Below are 16281 nucleotides of genomic sequence, written 5' to 3' on the forward strand. Positions count from 1 at the left end.
ACTATAGTTGGTAATTGGTGAGGGATTTTTTTTTTTTTTTTAAATCAAAAGGCCTCCATGTTAAACAGTAAAAGGATACAATGACAGAATAGAGAAAGGGCTCGCTAAAGCTCTCAAGAGCAGCAGTGCAGGAGGAAAAAGAAAATAATGAGTCTGAAAGCCAAACACAAAACAAAGTGAAATTAAGATTACAAGAGACACAAATGTGAAGAACCATACTCAGGAGGTAGGGCACACCCACCCTCAAGCCAAGCAAGGGCCCTCCATTGGAAGCAGCAAACGAAGAGCGACAGTCCACAATCCAACCCGCAAAAGGCCAACAAGGTTGCCAACAAGCTAGGCCCAAGAGGTAGCACACCGAAACTTCATCATCATAGGCCAGAACAAACCACCATCCAACAGAGAAACTACCATCCAACAGAGAAAACCATCGACAAAGCATATCGCACGCACTAGAGGAAACCACCCATAACACAGAAGAAAAAGCAGTAGCTATTCCTAAACCGGATGGAAATTCATTTCTTCGTTGATTTACGCTTTTTCTTCTTACTATTTTTAAGAAAAAGAGCACCGTCAGTAATTTGGAGAATACTCAGATCAACATTGTCCCTCGAATCTAAAGAATTTTCATCAAATTCCTCTCCATCAGTTGGGAAAAATTCAACATTCAACAAATCCCCATGCATAATCTCATAATCTCTAACACTGCAAGATATGTGAGGGAGCAAGGCAACATTAGAAATAACTGAAGTGGGGACATCAACCATTCCCCATTTCCCACCATATGATCATAACCCTTAAGAACAGAAGCATTAGCACGCTCACAACAATCAAGATTCAAAAACCCACCTTCAGATGGAACACAGTCATGGTTCTCAGGATCAAAAGAAACATAATCATAAGAAAATTATGCTTCACCATCACTAACAACAATATTACAGTCAGGGGAAACGATAGGACTAGTAACCAGATTAAGTAATCAAGGAATCGATCCACTAGCTTCAACAACCTCACCATTGTGAGGTACATCAGAACAAAACCCCCTTCCACAAAATTACCAGAGGAAGGAACAACCTGCCCAACAATAGACAACGACACGTCAATGTCCTTAACAACTTGGTTAGGTGGAACCAGCACAACAACCGGTGCAACCAAAACAACGGGAGACCCACCATCAACAACAATCAGAACCACTGGAATAACATGAGCCCCACCATCAGAAGTACTAGAGGGAGGACCAACAACCCTAGCTACCTCGACCCTATTACTTGCCAAAGGTTTGAAAGGACCCAACGAATTAGAAGAAACAACAACAACATTTCCCTCACTAACAACATTTTCCACAACATCAGTTTCGTTCCTAACAACTTTAATAGGATTCACAAAAGTAACAAGAACAGGGACAAAGGACAAAGATCGACACTCACCCCTTACATGCCCGGTAGCTTTACAGAGATCACAAAATGGAGGGAAAACCTATATTTGCACTTTCTGGATGTAACCCAACTTATCAGGGCCGAGCCTCACTTTATCCGGATAGTTTTTAGTGATGTCCAGTTCAACCAAGACATGCGCCAGAGAGGGCCGAGAGCCAACAGAGGTGGCGTTATCAACTTTTAGCGGGTGGCCAAACAAGGAACCCACTGCATGAGGATTCGGGGAGCAAATAGATGGGGCCACAAATTGGGGAAGGAATTCCATATGGGGATAATAGGGGATTCAACACCGATATCAAGGGAAGGTCTTTAACTTCACAGAATAAATCCTTCTAGAGTTTCTGCCATTTTCTTTTCACAACCCATTTGCATGTTCCTTTTCATAATCTATACCATTCCTTTTCAACTCAACATCCCAAGATCATTTTAAAATCAACTTGATCCAAAAAGCCCAGATAGCCCACAAAGGTAAAAAGGAAAAAATTATCGTTTGCAATTCCATATTCCCTATCGTTGCTTGTGCTTGATGGTCATTACAATTAGTTATTAATTGCGATGATAATTGCTAGAACAATTTTTATTATTAGTCATAATAATAATAATGATAGTTGTCATAATAATCGTTAATATTATAAAAAAAAGGAGAGTGAAGGAGATTCCAAAAAAAAAAAAAGATAAAAGAAAGAAGATAAAAAAGGAGAGAAAATAATTTAAAAAAAATATGAGATTTGTGTAGTATGCATTTCGCCTACATCGCCGTTGATCACCTCGCTCAGGTATAATGTCCCTAAATCCCAAAAGCTCTCAAAATCCTGCATTCGGTGTTTGCGGTGTGTCGGGCGACCTCCTGTATATGCTCTTCGTAGCGTGATGGGAGGAAATCTGAAGCGGCGCTTTCGACAAGGAGGTAGGCTTTGTACATGCTCTTCGTAGCGTGGCAGGTACACTTCTAAGTACCCTTATGCACCTCAGTGCCTACTGAGAAAAGCAATTGTGTATTTTCAAACCGGTACCTCGAAGATCCGTACATGCTCTTCATAGCGTGATGGGGGTTGAAGAATCACGATCACGGTGTCGTCCAACAATTATCATACACGCTCTTTGTAGCGTGATAGGATGGCCCAAACTCTCAGATTTTTTCTAAATGGGGGAGACGCCGGGAGGTTGCTAGATTTTTCATTGATAGAGGACTTGAATTTAAGCAAAATAGCAAGGGTCAAAGCTTGAACTTGACTTGAACATGGACAGTAGGGAACCAAACATTTAATTAAAAATATGCATAATCATGATTAAAATGCAAATGATTAACTACAATTCTAGGCATGAAAATGAACATCAATGAATGAACATTCGATTTATGGAAAACAAAGCATTCAATACATGAAGATTAATTACCTACAACATTTGAATATTTATAAGCAAATTTCAACAAGTTATACAAGCAAACATGTTAAACAACAATGCATATAACGAAATATCCATGAGTGGCGACAAGAGTTGTGCAATGAATGCAATAATGCTCTATGGTCAACATCAAGACAACATGCAATTGCATCCAATCCCGCAAGCATAGATAATGGAGTTGCATTGAATGTGGCATATCACCTATAGGCAAATATAACAAGCCTATAAGTGCATACATATATTAACAAACAACAGATGAGCTATAAATGTAACAAATCCCCCTACATCCAATTGCCAATTGTCTTGGGAATGCATACAATAGTTCCCACAAGCATTGAAAGATATGCAAGCAAATGCGGCAGCTCACCAACCAATACGTATAAGGAGATTAATAACAAATGAAACTCACTTTGCAGTTGACATTAATATGCAAATAAAGGGAGACACATATCTGCCAACAAAGCAAGAAAATCGTGAATGAGATAGCCTCTTTACTATCGGTTACTATTGGTACCAAGTAACCTGCAAGCAAACATGCCAACTTGACGGTAGATGATAGTGTTGGGCTACCATCTTACAAATATATGCCAGAAGGTCATGAAGGGTGCAACGATATGCTTGTGAATAAAGTATGGGAGGTGCACAATGAGTGTAGTGATACCCCTATAGATGATGCTGAGCAATACGCAAGTATACACACTGGTCTCCTGTAAATGCAAGAAACCAATATATGAGCGAACATGACAATTTGCCAACTAGTGTACATAAAGAAATTAATAATGAAAGTAACACAGCCGGCAGTCAGCAACAAGACGCAAATGAATACACTAGCTTGTATGTGAATGATAGTGCTATATATGTTATGGGTATGACAGTTACCCATGAACATATTTAAGAGGATCACAACATCTTATCGTCAATGTCAACAAATAAACAAGTACATTAAACCCTACAAACAGTGAAACTCCTTGCAAACATACACAGTGCAATATGTGATCAATGCAAACACTTGCTGGCAATGATAGAGGATTTGCCTTATGCATAATAAACCCCACGAGTCCTAATCAACAATAGGCAATGGATGTTACGGTATCCTTACAGTCAAGGAGCATGCAATGGCAGGCAAATATACAAGTCATCTACAGGCTAAAGCAGATGATGTGTGGCTAATACAAATACTTATAGGCCCTTGTCGAAGACCGGCGGTATACTTAACATGCTACTTGTGAGAGGATATGAAAGAACTGCAACAAATGCAGGTGTCTGTAGTCATTGCAGGAGACTTGTTAGTAAATGACAATCTACCTGCATAAAGCAGCAAATAACCTATAGTGCTATGCCACCGAATCCACAACATGAATAGAAGGCGTATGCAAATCCTCAAGTGAAGTCTTGTGCATTTCTCAACATCAGCCCATCTGTATGAAATTAAGAAACCAAAGCTTGACTTGGTACACCTAGTCAAATTGACCCAAGGGGTAAGTGGATTAGGCCAAGGGAATGGTTGGATTTGATTTGAAATTAAGAAAAGGGGTTTTGAGTCAATTTGGGTCAACCCTGGTTGACCTGGTCAACCAGGTTGACCCTAGGCACGGGTCTGAGCTCAAGAGACTTGGTCTGACCCATGGAACCCAAAGAATGTGGTCTAAAAGTCTGACTTGGTCAATTTGACCAGGTCAACCTTTTGACCTAATGTTCTGACAAATTTGAGGTCAACGAACATGCATACAAGCAGACATAAGGCGTGTGCAAAATGTCAAGTGAAATCTTGTACATTTCTCAACAATAACCATCTGCATGAAACAACAAACAACTTATAATGTAGCTCCACACCACTGGATCTCCAACACTCATACAAACGGACAACAAACCCACTAGAAAATCCACTAGTAAAGACACAATGACGACAATAAACCCTATCCTCTGTTAGCAATTAGATAGAGTGATAATGTTCAACAGATAATTACCAAAAATGCACATTAAATACCTGCATGGGTCCTGACGAGTGTGTTATGGGTACACATGTGATGTTTAAAGATGTTTCAGGTCAAATGATAAATTCAAGTTCGAGCCCGATCATTCTATGCGAATACATAGAAGTCAACATGGCTTGAACTTTCAAAAAAATATACGATCACAACGTCGATCGAGATATTTGTCTTAATATGTTTATATTAGGCCTTCATAACTTATAACAAGGAAAATTCATTAATAAAAGCATACAACTAATAATAAACCCGATCCTTTGTCGACGAGTAGACCGAGTCGACAAGGTTTAACAGATAATTATCAAATCTACCCCCTAAATACCCACTTAGGCTCCGGGGAGTGTGTTATGAGTACACACGTAACGTTGATGATGCTGCGTGGGTCAAATGATAAATCCAAGTTTAAGCCCGATCCTTCTATGTGAGTAGATAAAAGTCAGCATATCTCTAACTATCAAACAAATATGCGGTCAAATCATCGATCGAGATATTTGTCTTAATACATTTATATTCGGCCTTTAAGGCCTATGACAAGAAAAATTCATTAATAAAAGCATACAGCTGACAACAAACCGATCCTCTTTCGGCAAGTAGATAGAGTCGATAATGTTCAATTAGACAAAATAAAAATGCCTATATATCACCCCACTGATGGCCATGTTGAACGTAGATCTCAACCGGATGGTATAATTCCAAATATTCAAAATGCCTCTCAAATGCCCATGAAATTCAAAACTCCAAAAAAATCAAAACCTGAAATATTTAAAATTGAATTCAATCATCAAACACTTAAAACAAAACGTATCTATCATTCGCAATAATTTGTCGAGGTGGATAAATCTGAAAACTTCTTCAGCTCAGAAAGAGCTAATGTCTAGTTGAGAATATTATTATGATTTATTCTCAATTTGTCTCATGCCAGTAATGACATGACATTGGTCATCTAATCGGTGGTTTGGCCGAATGGCTTCGCAAAGAACCTATGGTTTGGTCGAACGGCTCCACGTGGCTAATGATTACGACCACGACCCTCTGACCTAGTGGTTTAGTCAAACGACTCCGCTATATTATGGCTACGGTAACAATCCGTATGTTCCCCAATGACGTCAAATTCTTGAGATATAAATCAATATGATATAATCGATAGGGCATAAAGTCTTCTGTTAACTAAGGTGAATTTAGATTTGTCTCCTTAGGAAAATATTCATTCTAGGTCTACATGATACCCTTGGACTAAGCAACTCATGGCTGCCGACAAGGATCCTTCTGTCAGGTTGGGTCGACTATCTCCTCTAACTAAGTAGACCAAGGACCACCATGGCTTGGGATGACGGAACCATGAGATCTTGATCGGGCTCAACATCATTCCCCCACCATCCTCTTTAAGTACAAGGAAGTGAATTTCTGATTTTAAATATTAAATTTTTAAATTAAACCCATGCTGCTACTATATGTCATATACTTTGTATATGTTTGATGACTAGCCTTAATCGAAAGTTCTCTCTCAATATCGGGAGGGGTAATTAATTATAGGGGCTTGCGCCTATAGGAAAGTTGAACTCAGATCATAAAATCCTCGCAAAATGAGGGCCGAATCTTTGGGTAGTGTCTTATTTCAAATTCAATCTGCCTTATGAAAATTTACCTCGGAGCCTAATTCGTTAAAACTCTCCTAAAAGCAGGGGAGGCCGAGGTGCGAATTTTCGGAGCCCACAATAGTTTACAAGTATGTTAAATATTTGCACAGTTTTTTTTGTGATAATCGGTTGTGTTTTGTTATCTCACTCTCCTGTCTAGTCTGTTGGATGTCATTAATTTCCTGATTGCATATGCATTCAAGTTGGCCAATATGGTCCTTAAAGTGTGAATTTTAGTTACTTTCTCCATTGGGCATATCTGTTTATTTTTGATTTTCTAACATTCCATAGGATGACGAGGGGCTGAGATGAGGGCATGCATAGGGTATATATTCCAAGGAAAGATCTTCTAAAACTTAGCATATTACCTAATCTCCCATATTCCCCTGATGGCGTGACAAGGAAAAAGACTTCTTGGTGCAGGACGGCCACCATTTTTCCTCAAATGTTCCTCGTGATAAATTTTTGAATATTTCGTTCCCTATTTGGAGGAGAACAAGATGCCAGAGAGGACGTGTTGAAGTTCTTGTAATTTGACTTTAATCTCTGTTAAGAATTGAAATTAGCTACCATGCGGAACTGAAGATATATCTTGAAAGATCTCTGATTCGTTGATTAAGAGCAGTATGGAGAATTGATGTTTCTATATTTTGAGAGGATAAACGGAGAGATTCAGTGATAGCTTATGTAGGGGGACTGTCTTCAGTTTACAGGAGCCAAATTATAAATGGATACAAGTCTCGATAGATAAATGGACACAATTAGGAGGGGAGTTATTATATTAAACAAAGAATAATGACCGAAATTGCTAGCAAAATTTGGTCTGATTTGATTTTCAGTTGATATTTGTTTGACAAGACATCTGCAAGCAAAGTATTAGATAATAATTTAAATTGAAAATTACTGATTGCTTGTAATTTGGTTGGTTTTATTTTTTGTCCTATATCCAATTTTAATCAACATCAAAAGTCGATTGGCAAGTTAGGTATGGCAAGAATTGGGCTCTAATTGAGTGAATTTTTATGCATGTTGAGATATTGTCTATATCTTGGCATCTCATCTTCTAAGAAAAATATGTCTGTAGCTTGATTTAAGTATCCTATCGCAGACATTTGTGCCAAAGAGCTTGATACTATTTTACTCATCTACTTATTTGATATTTATATCATTTCCCTTCTTTTAAGGTACAAATGGGGTCGGGTATCTTTTTATGAAGGTAATGCAAATCTGAAATTGCAATTTGAATTTGATTCGAATATCGCAGAATGTATATGACTATTTTTTAGCTCTAATCGAGCTCGCATCAAAGTCAATGAGCCTACTTTTTAGCCAAATCCGACTTGAATTGACTTGAATTGAGCCAACTATGAATAAGATCAAGATAGCTCAAGATTGAATCTAGCAGTATGTCTTTATGGATGAATGAACATACACATATATTTATGTATGTATTTTGATTTGAATTAATGTATATATGAATCTATACATCTGTGAATGTATTTATGTATGATGGAGTTAGAAGTTTTCTTAGGAGATTGAGGAATAGGTGAGATTAGATCAATTTTTTAGCTCAAATCCCTTGGTTTGAAGCTAATGAGCCATGCTTGGTTCTAATTGAGCCAACTTATAACCAATTTCGATTTAGTGCAATATATGACAGAATTTCTTAAGAGTTGATCTTTAGTTGGGTTCAGAATCTGAAAGGTTTGCATTATTTGAAAAGTAAAAAAAGCACCGCAAATCATCCGTCAAATCCAGGTCTTAACCACTATTTTTCATTAGTTTGTAAGGATCCAATACATTTATGATAAATGTTCCACCCAACCTATTCTGTTTTGACATATAATTGCTTGGTAATCACTAAAAGCTTCTCAATGAAGTAATATACCACGATAGATTTCTGAAAATTTACTTGTTCAAGCTAAACTTTGTGACTTTTATTGTTTTGTTTTTCTTGCTGCTGGACAGCAGCTGAATTCCTCAACAAAATAAGGCATTTGTATCATATTATTTTTAGAGCAGTTGTAACTTCTCTGTAGAGATCCTTGAAGTTCTTGGCGCTCCATTTATAGCTCATCTAAAATTCTTTGCTGACCCCTCCTTTTCCTTAGAATTGATGATCATGTTCTTTAATGCTTAAGTAATGCCCTTCTTAGTAGCCGGCTGCTTTGCTCATTCTTCATTTCATTTTATTTTACTCATCTTATACTTGCTTTGCATGACCTCACCAGGTGGAGAAATTATTATGTGAGGACGCCAAGCACGATTCAGAGACCAATCAGAATGCGCCATGTCACCTCCCGCTCGGTACCCGATTCAGTACTGCTCGGTACCGCGGCTTAGTACCGTTCGGTACCCGACTCGATACTACTGATATGGCGTATTCTGATTGATCTCCGGACGATAAACTGCATTCGACGTCCGCATAAAATAATTTCTCTTATCTGACCACATTGTATGTGAAACAACTACAAATATGAAAAGTTGATTATTGCTTATGTTCCTTCTTTTCATGAAATGCCTGAATAGACTTCTAAGATATGCCATCTGCAGAATCCTTGAAATCGTCACTGCTTGCAACAGCTTAAGGTTTCATTATCCTTTTAAGTCAAAGAAATGCTCGTCGCTCATCCCAAATTTTTATCCACCTGCTTTCATAATCACAGCTTTTGCCAAAGCTATTACTTTATTTGAGCATGATGTCCTTCACAATCTTCCTTTAAAACACCTGCTTTCAAATATCTATAACAATTCTTGGTCTTCTCTATCACATTCATTCTTTGACATCATTTAATTGTGGGTCTCTCTTCCTTTACTTCCCAATGCTTACCAAGCTTTCTATGCATGAAATTATATTTGCCATATCATACTTGTAAACAACCTTTGGACCATTCCAACCTTTCGTCTTTTTCAGCGTGAATACTGAATAGCTAGCTATCTCAGGGGCCACGGTTTGCTGAAAAAAAAAATGAGAAAGTTTAGGTAGAAATAATATATTGAAAATAATAGTGTATATGGGATGTATTACATTTTGTTTGGTTAAATTTAAAATAAATGCAAGAGTTCGGTTTAATTTAGAGTAAAATGAATTTAGTGTTAAGCAGTTTTTTATTGTGTTTGATGGTGGAAGGCGGTAGGTGGCGGCGATGGGTGTCTGCAGTTGGTGTGATGCTTTATATTCAAAATTTGTCCAAATCATATAAATTTTAAATATATTGAAAATGAATTGAATGGGAAATTTTAAATACATAACTAAATTATTTTGTTTTTTTTTTTCATCCAACCAATTAAAGAATTTTTAAGTTTTATGTGTTGAATTTCTTTTTGAGCAAAACAGAAAGCCCTTTAGGTATCGTCCGGATTCCATAATTTTAATGGATTACAATAACAACACCAACATCAAGCCTTTATCCCATTGTGGGGTTGGCTATAGAAATCCTTTTTGTCTATTGTGTTTTGTTAAGAGCTAAATTTTTATTTAAACCTAATAAAGAAATGTCATTTTTAATATTTTTAACTAAGTCTATTTCTATCGTTCTTAAGATAAGGAAAATCTAATATATCTACTTTCCTAATTGGGTCATCGGAAGGTTGTCGTTTTATGTGAACAAACAATCCAAGGTGACTCTCTTATCTTCCATTGGAGTTAACCTTTTTGCATATATGCTCATTTCATATATTGTCTCTAAGAGTAAAGCCACTCATCCACCTGAGCATTCTTATCTCTGTAACACTTAACTTAATATTATGATTTTCTTTTAATGGCCAATAATCTGCACCATAAGCATTGTAGGTCTAACCATCAACTTAAAGAATTTTTCCTTAAGTTTTCACCATTACTCTAAATAATAGATCCACGATATTGAAAATGTGTACTCTTATCAATGACTTGATCACCCAAAGTCACAATCCCCCATTAGATCTATTATTATTAAAATTATACTATATACATTCAATTTTATATTTACTCAAATGAAAGCCTTAAGACTCTAAGGTTGACCTCAATAATTCAAGTTTACCTTCAACTCCCTCTCTAATCTTATCAACAAGAAGAGTATCATCAGCAAAAAGCATACACCAAGGTACAACCTCTTGCAAATATCTTGTGAGAATATCCATGATTAAAGCTAAAAGATATGGCTTAAGGCTGATTCTTGATGTAATCCATTTGAAATAGGAAAATTGTTGGTCAAATCACCTTGTGTTTGAATACAAATAACAATTCTTGCATACATATCCTTAATGACTTGAATATAAGCATTATTAATCCGTTTCTTTTCTAGAACTCTCCATAGCACTTCTCTTGAAACTTTATCATATGCTTTCTCTAAATCAATAAATATCATATGTAGATTCTCCTTATTCTCTCTACACTTTTCCATCAAACCTCTCAATAAATGTATAGCTTTCATAGTATACCTAACCGGCATGAATCCAAATTGATTTTGAGAAACATATCACGCCGCAACCTATGCTTCATAACTCTCTTTCATAGATTTAAAATATGATACATTAACTTAATTCATCTATAATTCACACAATCTTGTGCATCACTTTTATTCTTAAAAATATGAATCAAAACACTCATTCTCAACTCAACCGGTATCTTTTTCTTCAAAATAATATTAAAATGTTTAGCAAGCCAAGAAATTCCTTCATATCCTAAGCATTTCTCATTTCTATTGGAATATCATGAGATTTAATTGTTTTTCCACATTTCATTTTCTTTAAAGCCTCTCTAATACCAATTTTACTAATATGCCAATAAAAACAAAATTATTTATTTTCATGGATTGATCAATTTATTTTAGAAATGATTAATAATAAATCATTGTTATTATATGGTGCATAATGTGGGTTTGTTGTGTGATAGAAAAGTCTCCCTTAAATTTAAGAAAATTTTATAAGATGGTGTTGAGACCTGCAATGCTTTATGGTGCATAATGTGGGCCATTAAAAGAGAAGTATAAAGTTAAGTGTTGTAGATATGAGGATGTTGAGGTGGATGCCTGGCTTTACTCTTAAAGATATAATACGAAACAAGTATATACATGAAAATATTGGAGTAACTACAATGCAAGATAAGATTAGAAAGAGTCATCTTAGATGGTTTGGTCACATAAAAGACAGCCTTCCAATGAACCAGTTAGGAGAGTAGATATATTAGATTTGATTTATATTAAAAAGTTAGAAGTAGACCTAAAAATACTTGGTTAGAAAATATTAGAAATAATCTTTCTTTATTAAATTTAAATGATAATTTGACTATATTAAAAAGGTAGAGGTAGACCTAAAAATATTTGGCTAAAAATATTAGAAATTATCTTTTTTGTTAAATTTAAATAAGAATTTGACTCTAATGGAAAAAAATGGTTCATACAGGGGATAAAGGCTTGTTGTTGATGTTGTTAGACTTAGCACTTCATGTGTTAAGCTATCTATTTTTTTTTTTTAAATAATTTATGTAAACTAATATAAATTTTTTATATTCAATTAATATTTTCATTTAAATTAACTTTTATTAAAAATAATGTATAAAAATATAATTAAATAAAAATTTTAGATATTAGATATTTAGATATATAAAATGTACAAAATTTTTGTGAATAATAATAATGAGCGACTATAATAAAGGTCAAATTTTAAGGAGTTTATTATTTATTAAAATTAGTTTATGGATGTACTTAAAAATAATTAAAAAAAAGACCAAAATCACTAAATGACTTAAAAATACATTTCTCAATGTGGGTCCCACGTGAGACTAAGGTGGGCCCACAGCACCATCAATGGCTTATATGTCTAAAGTGTCAACCTCTTTGCATCATTTGAGGCTGAAACTAACCAATCTAAAGAAGTTTCGTCCTTTCTCTTCAAATTTCAAAAAAAGGGTCCTCTCTTTAAGAAAATGAAAAAAAAAAGCTTATTCAGATCTTGACCTTTCTCCTAATTTCAACTCCGTAAATGTCAAAAGTCAATCTCAAGCCCGGAATAATACTTTTACCAGAATAAAATCACGTGGAAGATAATTCAATGGTAAACTTGATTGCACAAAAATATTGCTCATCTTCGATGGAATCTATCATGTCTATCTTTACTTAAGTAAATTTATTGGCTTGATCAACTTTGGCTTTCTTTGGAATAATATATATTCGAAATATAACTTTTTATTTTTTTGAATAAAAAATAGTTTTGAAATTATGATTAAAAAAAAAAAAAGAGCTTTTAAAAAGCTAAAACATAAAAGTTTAAGCTGTCCCAAACAAAATCTTTTCTTAACTAGAATTTTCATTCATTTAAATTTCATTTTGTGTGGTCTAAGCTTTTCTTTTATTGGATGTTCGTGTAAAATAATAGATATATATATAAGAAAAAATACATTGAGATTCAAACTGTAATTCTCTTATTAATTTTATTTTTCTTTAGGGGTCTGTTACTGAGGTTATTGAGATAATAATATAAGATCGATCAACTCATGAGCAAAGAAGTGAACTATATGTCCATACAATGCTGGCAGCAAGCCTCAAGGCCATCAATTCGTGGCAGACTACGTTCAAAAAATATGGAAAGTGGGTGGGTATAGGTGGGTATGACATCCCGAAAGTCACCATGGGTGGGTGTGGGTGGGCGAAGCTCATCCGAGTAAAGCATGGGTACCCAACCAGGACCCCATGTAGGTCTTTGATATATATGCAAGGGAGATTGAGGTGGCATCATCAAGCAATCACAAACATGCATTATTATCTAATTGAACTATTTTAAATTGTGATTGATATGCAGCTTCAAGAGATTAATCATAATAGATTTAGGCTCCATTTGAGACGACTTTCTTATATTCCTTCTTAAGCAACTTTCTAGTACAAAAATTACAATATTTATATTAGAAAGCAGTTTTAAGAAGCAATAAGAGAGCCGTCTGAAATGAAGTATTAATAAGACAAATAGTGAGTTGCTTCAAACATGAGCAATGCTGGAGGAAGAGCTTCACTCAACCAGCGAGCCCTACTCGCGATTTCAAAAAAGGATATATTTAATAGTGATGATACTGAAATGATTATACACTAATTTCAGAATATGAAAATTCGGAGAAAGAAATTGTAGGTAATATATAAGGAAAATATGACGAATAGATGTTCTCTATATATTACTAGTTTTTCTGTATCATATAACTTATTTTCTTATTTAATTGAAGAATTTTAAAGTCTATTTGTATCTAAATATTCTAACACAATTTTTTTCTATAAAAATAATTTCCACTGTGAAAAGAGAGAGTAACAAAATGAAAGCATGAACGAGACTTTATTATAAACAAATATATGACCACACTTACCATTGTAAAACGAAACTACTATTGATTTATAATATTGATGAATAAATAATAATAAAAAGTATTAGTAAAATAATTAAATCAAATTAAATTAAATCTAATTTGAACCTCGTTTAAATTATATAAAAATATTAATTTACGTGCGTTCGCAAAAGTCGTTCCCACCTCCTCGCGCATGCGAATTCGCACTTCTCCCTGCGTTGACCATTTAGTCGGCTTTCCAATCGATTTTGACTTTTAAGGTCACTAAAAGAGTCCGCATGTCAATAAATAAATAAATACTATAAATTTTAAATTATTTCTACCTAATCTTTCTAAAAGTATAGTGTAAAACAAAAAAATTTGTTTGACCATAATTTTTTAATTGTTTTTAATAAATTTTGTGTTATGAAAGTACTTTCTACAGCAGCTTTCAAAAAAGTTATATTTCTCAATAATAACTTTATAATAATCATTATAAAAAACTACAACCATCTCAAACAGACCCTTAGTTTGTCCATTCATATATTGTTGCTCATGTTGGCACCTTCTCCACTTAGGCTTTGTCTCAGACGGCTTTCTTTTTGCGTCTTAAAGTCTTTTGTGCTAGGAAGCTGCTTTAAGAAGCAATAAAAAAACAGTCTCAAACGAAGCATTAAGCTTCATTTGAGACAGTTTTCTTATTGCTATCTAAAACAGTAGCAAAGCCTTCATCACCTATTGTGATTCATCTTGATCATAACTCGCCAGTTCCGAGTGAGCTCATATCGTGACTAATTGCTCAAATACCTCTAGCCAATTCTTTGCTTGAGGCGAGCTCCCATCAAGGTTCTTGGCTAGAGATGTCGCGATTTGACCCTAGAGACGAGCTCTCGTTAGGATTACGTCCGATTAGTACCTCTCCTAGGATGCCTTAATTTTTTTTTTTAAAAAAAATTGAATCACTTTTATTTGTAAAATTGAAAGAGAAAAGCACTTCAATTATCATTCAATACTAAATTCTTGCTACCAAAAAAGCCATTAAAGTAAGCTATATATAAAAAGAAGAACAATTTGTTCACTTGTGGGACCTAATGCCGAGCAAGTTGCATCGTAATTAAGATCATTAAGCCAATCCTCTTTCTGCTTAAGATTTGAGCAAAAGCAACGGTATTTTAATTTAATATTGATTTTCTAAAATAAATTCCTACATAATATTTCATTTAATTTTCTCTTCAAATAAGATTTTTTATTATTATATTAATATATATCATAATTTTCGTTTCATTTTTATTTTATTTTTATTAATTGTAACACTACTAACGGCTAGTGCTATGTCTACGTCGTGTTTTCCACCTGTTATTTATCAGGCCATGACTCACGCGGCACTTAATCAAGCTTTTCTTATTTATTAATTAGTATTATTAATATTATTACTTTTACACGCGCAAATTTACTATGTCACTCACGCGGCACTTAATTAAGCTTCTCTTCTTTATTAATTAGTATTATTAATATTATTACTTTTACACAAGCAAATTGACTATGTCATTATCGTGCCTTTTTTTTCCAAAATAAAAAATGACTTTAGACATATATTATATTTTCTTATTTGTATAAATATAACTTTCATAAGAAATTATTCAATATGTGCTCCTTGTTAGGGGTGTAATCCGATCCAGTTAACCCGACTCATGAGTAAGCTTAAACTCAACTAAGCTCGAAAAGGTAATAAGACGAGCCTGAGAGAGGAATAATTATTAGGTCCGGTGACCGGACGTAGCTCTACGTTCGGTCACCACTGAGTTACTCGGTATTTGCTCGGTATTGCTAGGTATTGCTTGACAATAACGAGAAATACCGCTCTGTGAAGACCAATACGAGTAATACCGAGCAATACCGAGTAATACCGAGTTTTTCTAGAAAAAACTCGGTATTTCTCTGTATTGCTCCGTATTACTCTGTATTGCTCGGTATTGCTTGGTATTTGTCTTCACATAATGATATTTCTCGTTATTGACGAGAAAAATCGACAAATACATGATTTTGTGCCTGCTACGTGGCGCAATCTCAGTACCGGCCGAACGTAGCTCTACGTCCGGTCACCGGACCAAATAAAAGTTCCTGAGAGAGTCACGCTCAAACAGTAAGTTTATTAGCCTCCTTATTTAAAAAATGTTAATATTAAATAAATAAAATCTAATAAAAAAACAATAAATTTAATATAGAGTTGCAAAAAATATTTAAATGTTATATTTCTCTTTCTTATTTTAAATGTATTAATCTTTTTTTTCTCATTTAATCTCTTATAATTTTTACATCGTAAATATTAATTACCACAATTTCTTCTCGCCTTTGTTATGGCGAACATTGCTGGAACACATGCACGCAGGCTGGGGACAAATTATTCTGTGCGAATGCCGAACGCTGTTCGTAGACCAATCAGAAAGAGTCATGTCGGTACTGCGGCTCAGTGCTGCGCTCGATATTGCTGACGTGACTCATTTTGAATGGTCTCCGAATATAAAGCTGCA

The 16281-nt window shown here is 34.7% G+C and overlaps 1 protein-coding gene across 1 annotated transcript in view; it reads left to right on the plus strand.

The window, feature by feature from the left end:
• Positions 1 to 7801, plus strand: part of LOC110107304 — an 18512-nt gene extending 10711 nt beyond the window's left edge. The window contains exon 2 of the mRNA XM_020837529.2: positions 7650 to 7801. Coding sequence (XP_020693188.1) covers positions 7650 to 7679 — 30 coding nt within the window. The 3' untranslated portion in view covers positions 7680 to 7801. The remainder of the gene's footprint in view (positions 1 to 7649) is intronic.
• The last annotated feature ends 8480 nt before the right edge of the window (positions 7802 to 16281 follow it).

The sequence above is a fragment of the Dendrobium catenatum genome, unplaced genomic scaffold (assembly GCF_001605985.2).
Source record: "Dendrobium catenatum unplaced genomic scaffold, ASM160598v2 original_scaffold_4309, whole genome shotgun sequence".
Classification (NCBI taxonomy): Eukaryota; Viridiplantae; Streptophyta; class Magnoliopsida; order Asparagales; family Orchidaceae; genus Dendrobium; species Dendrobium catenatum.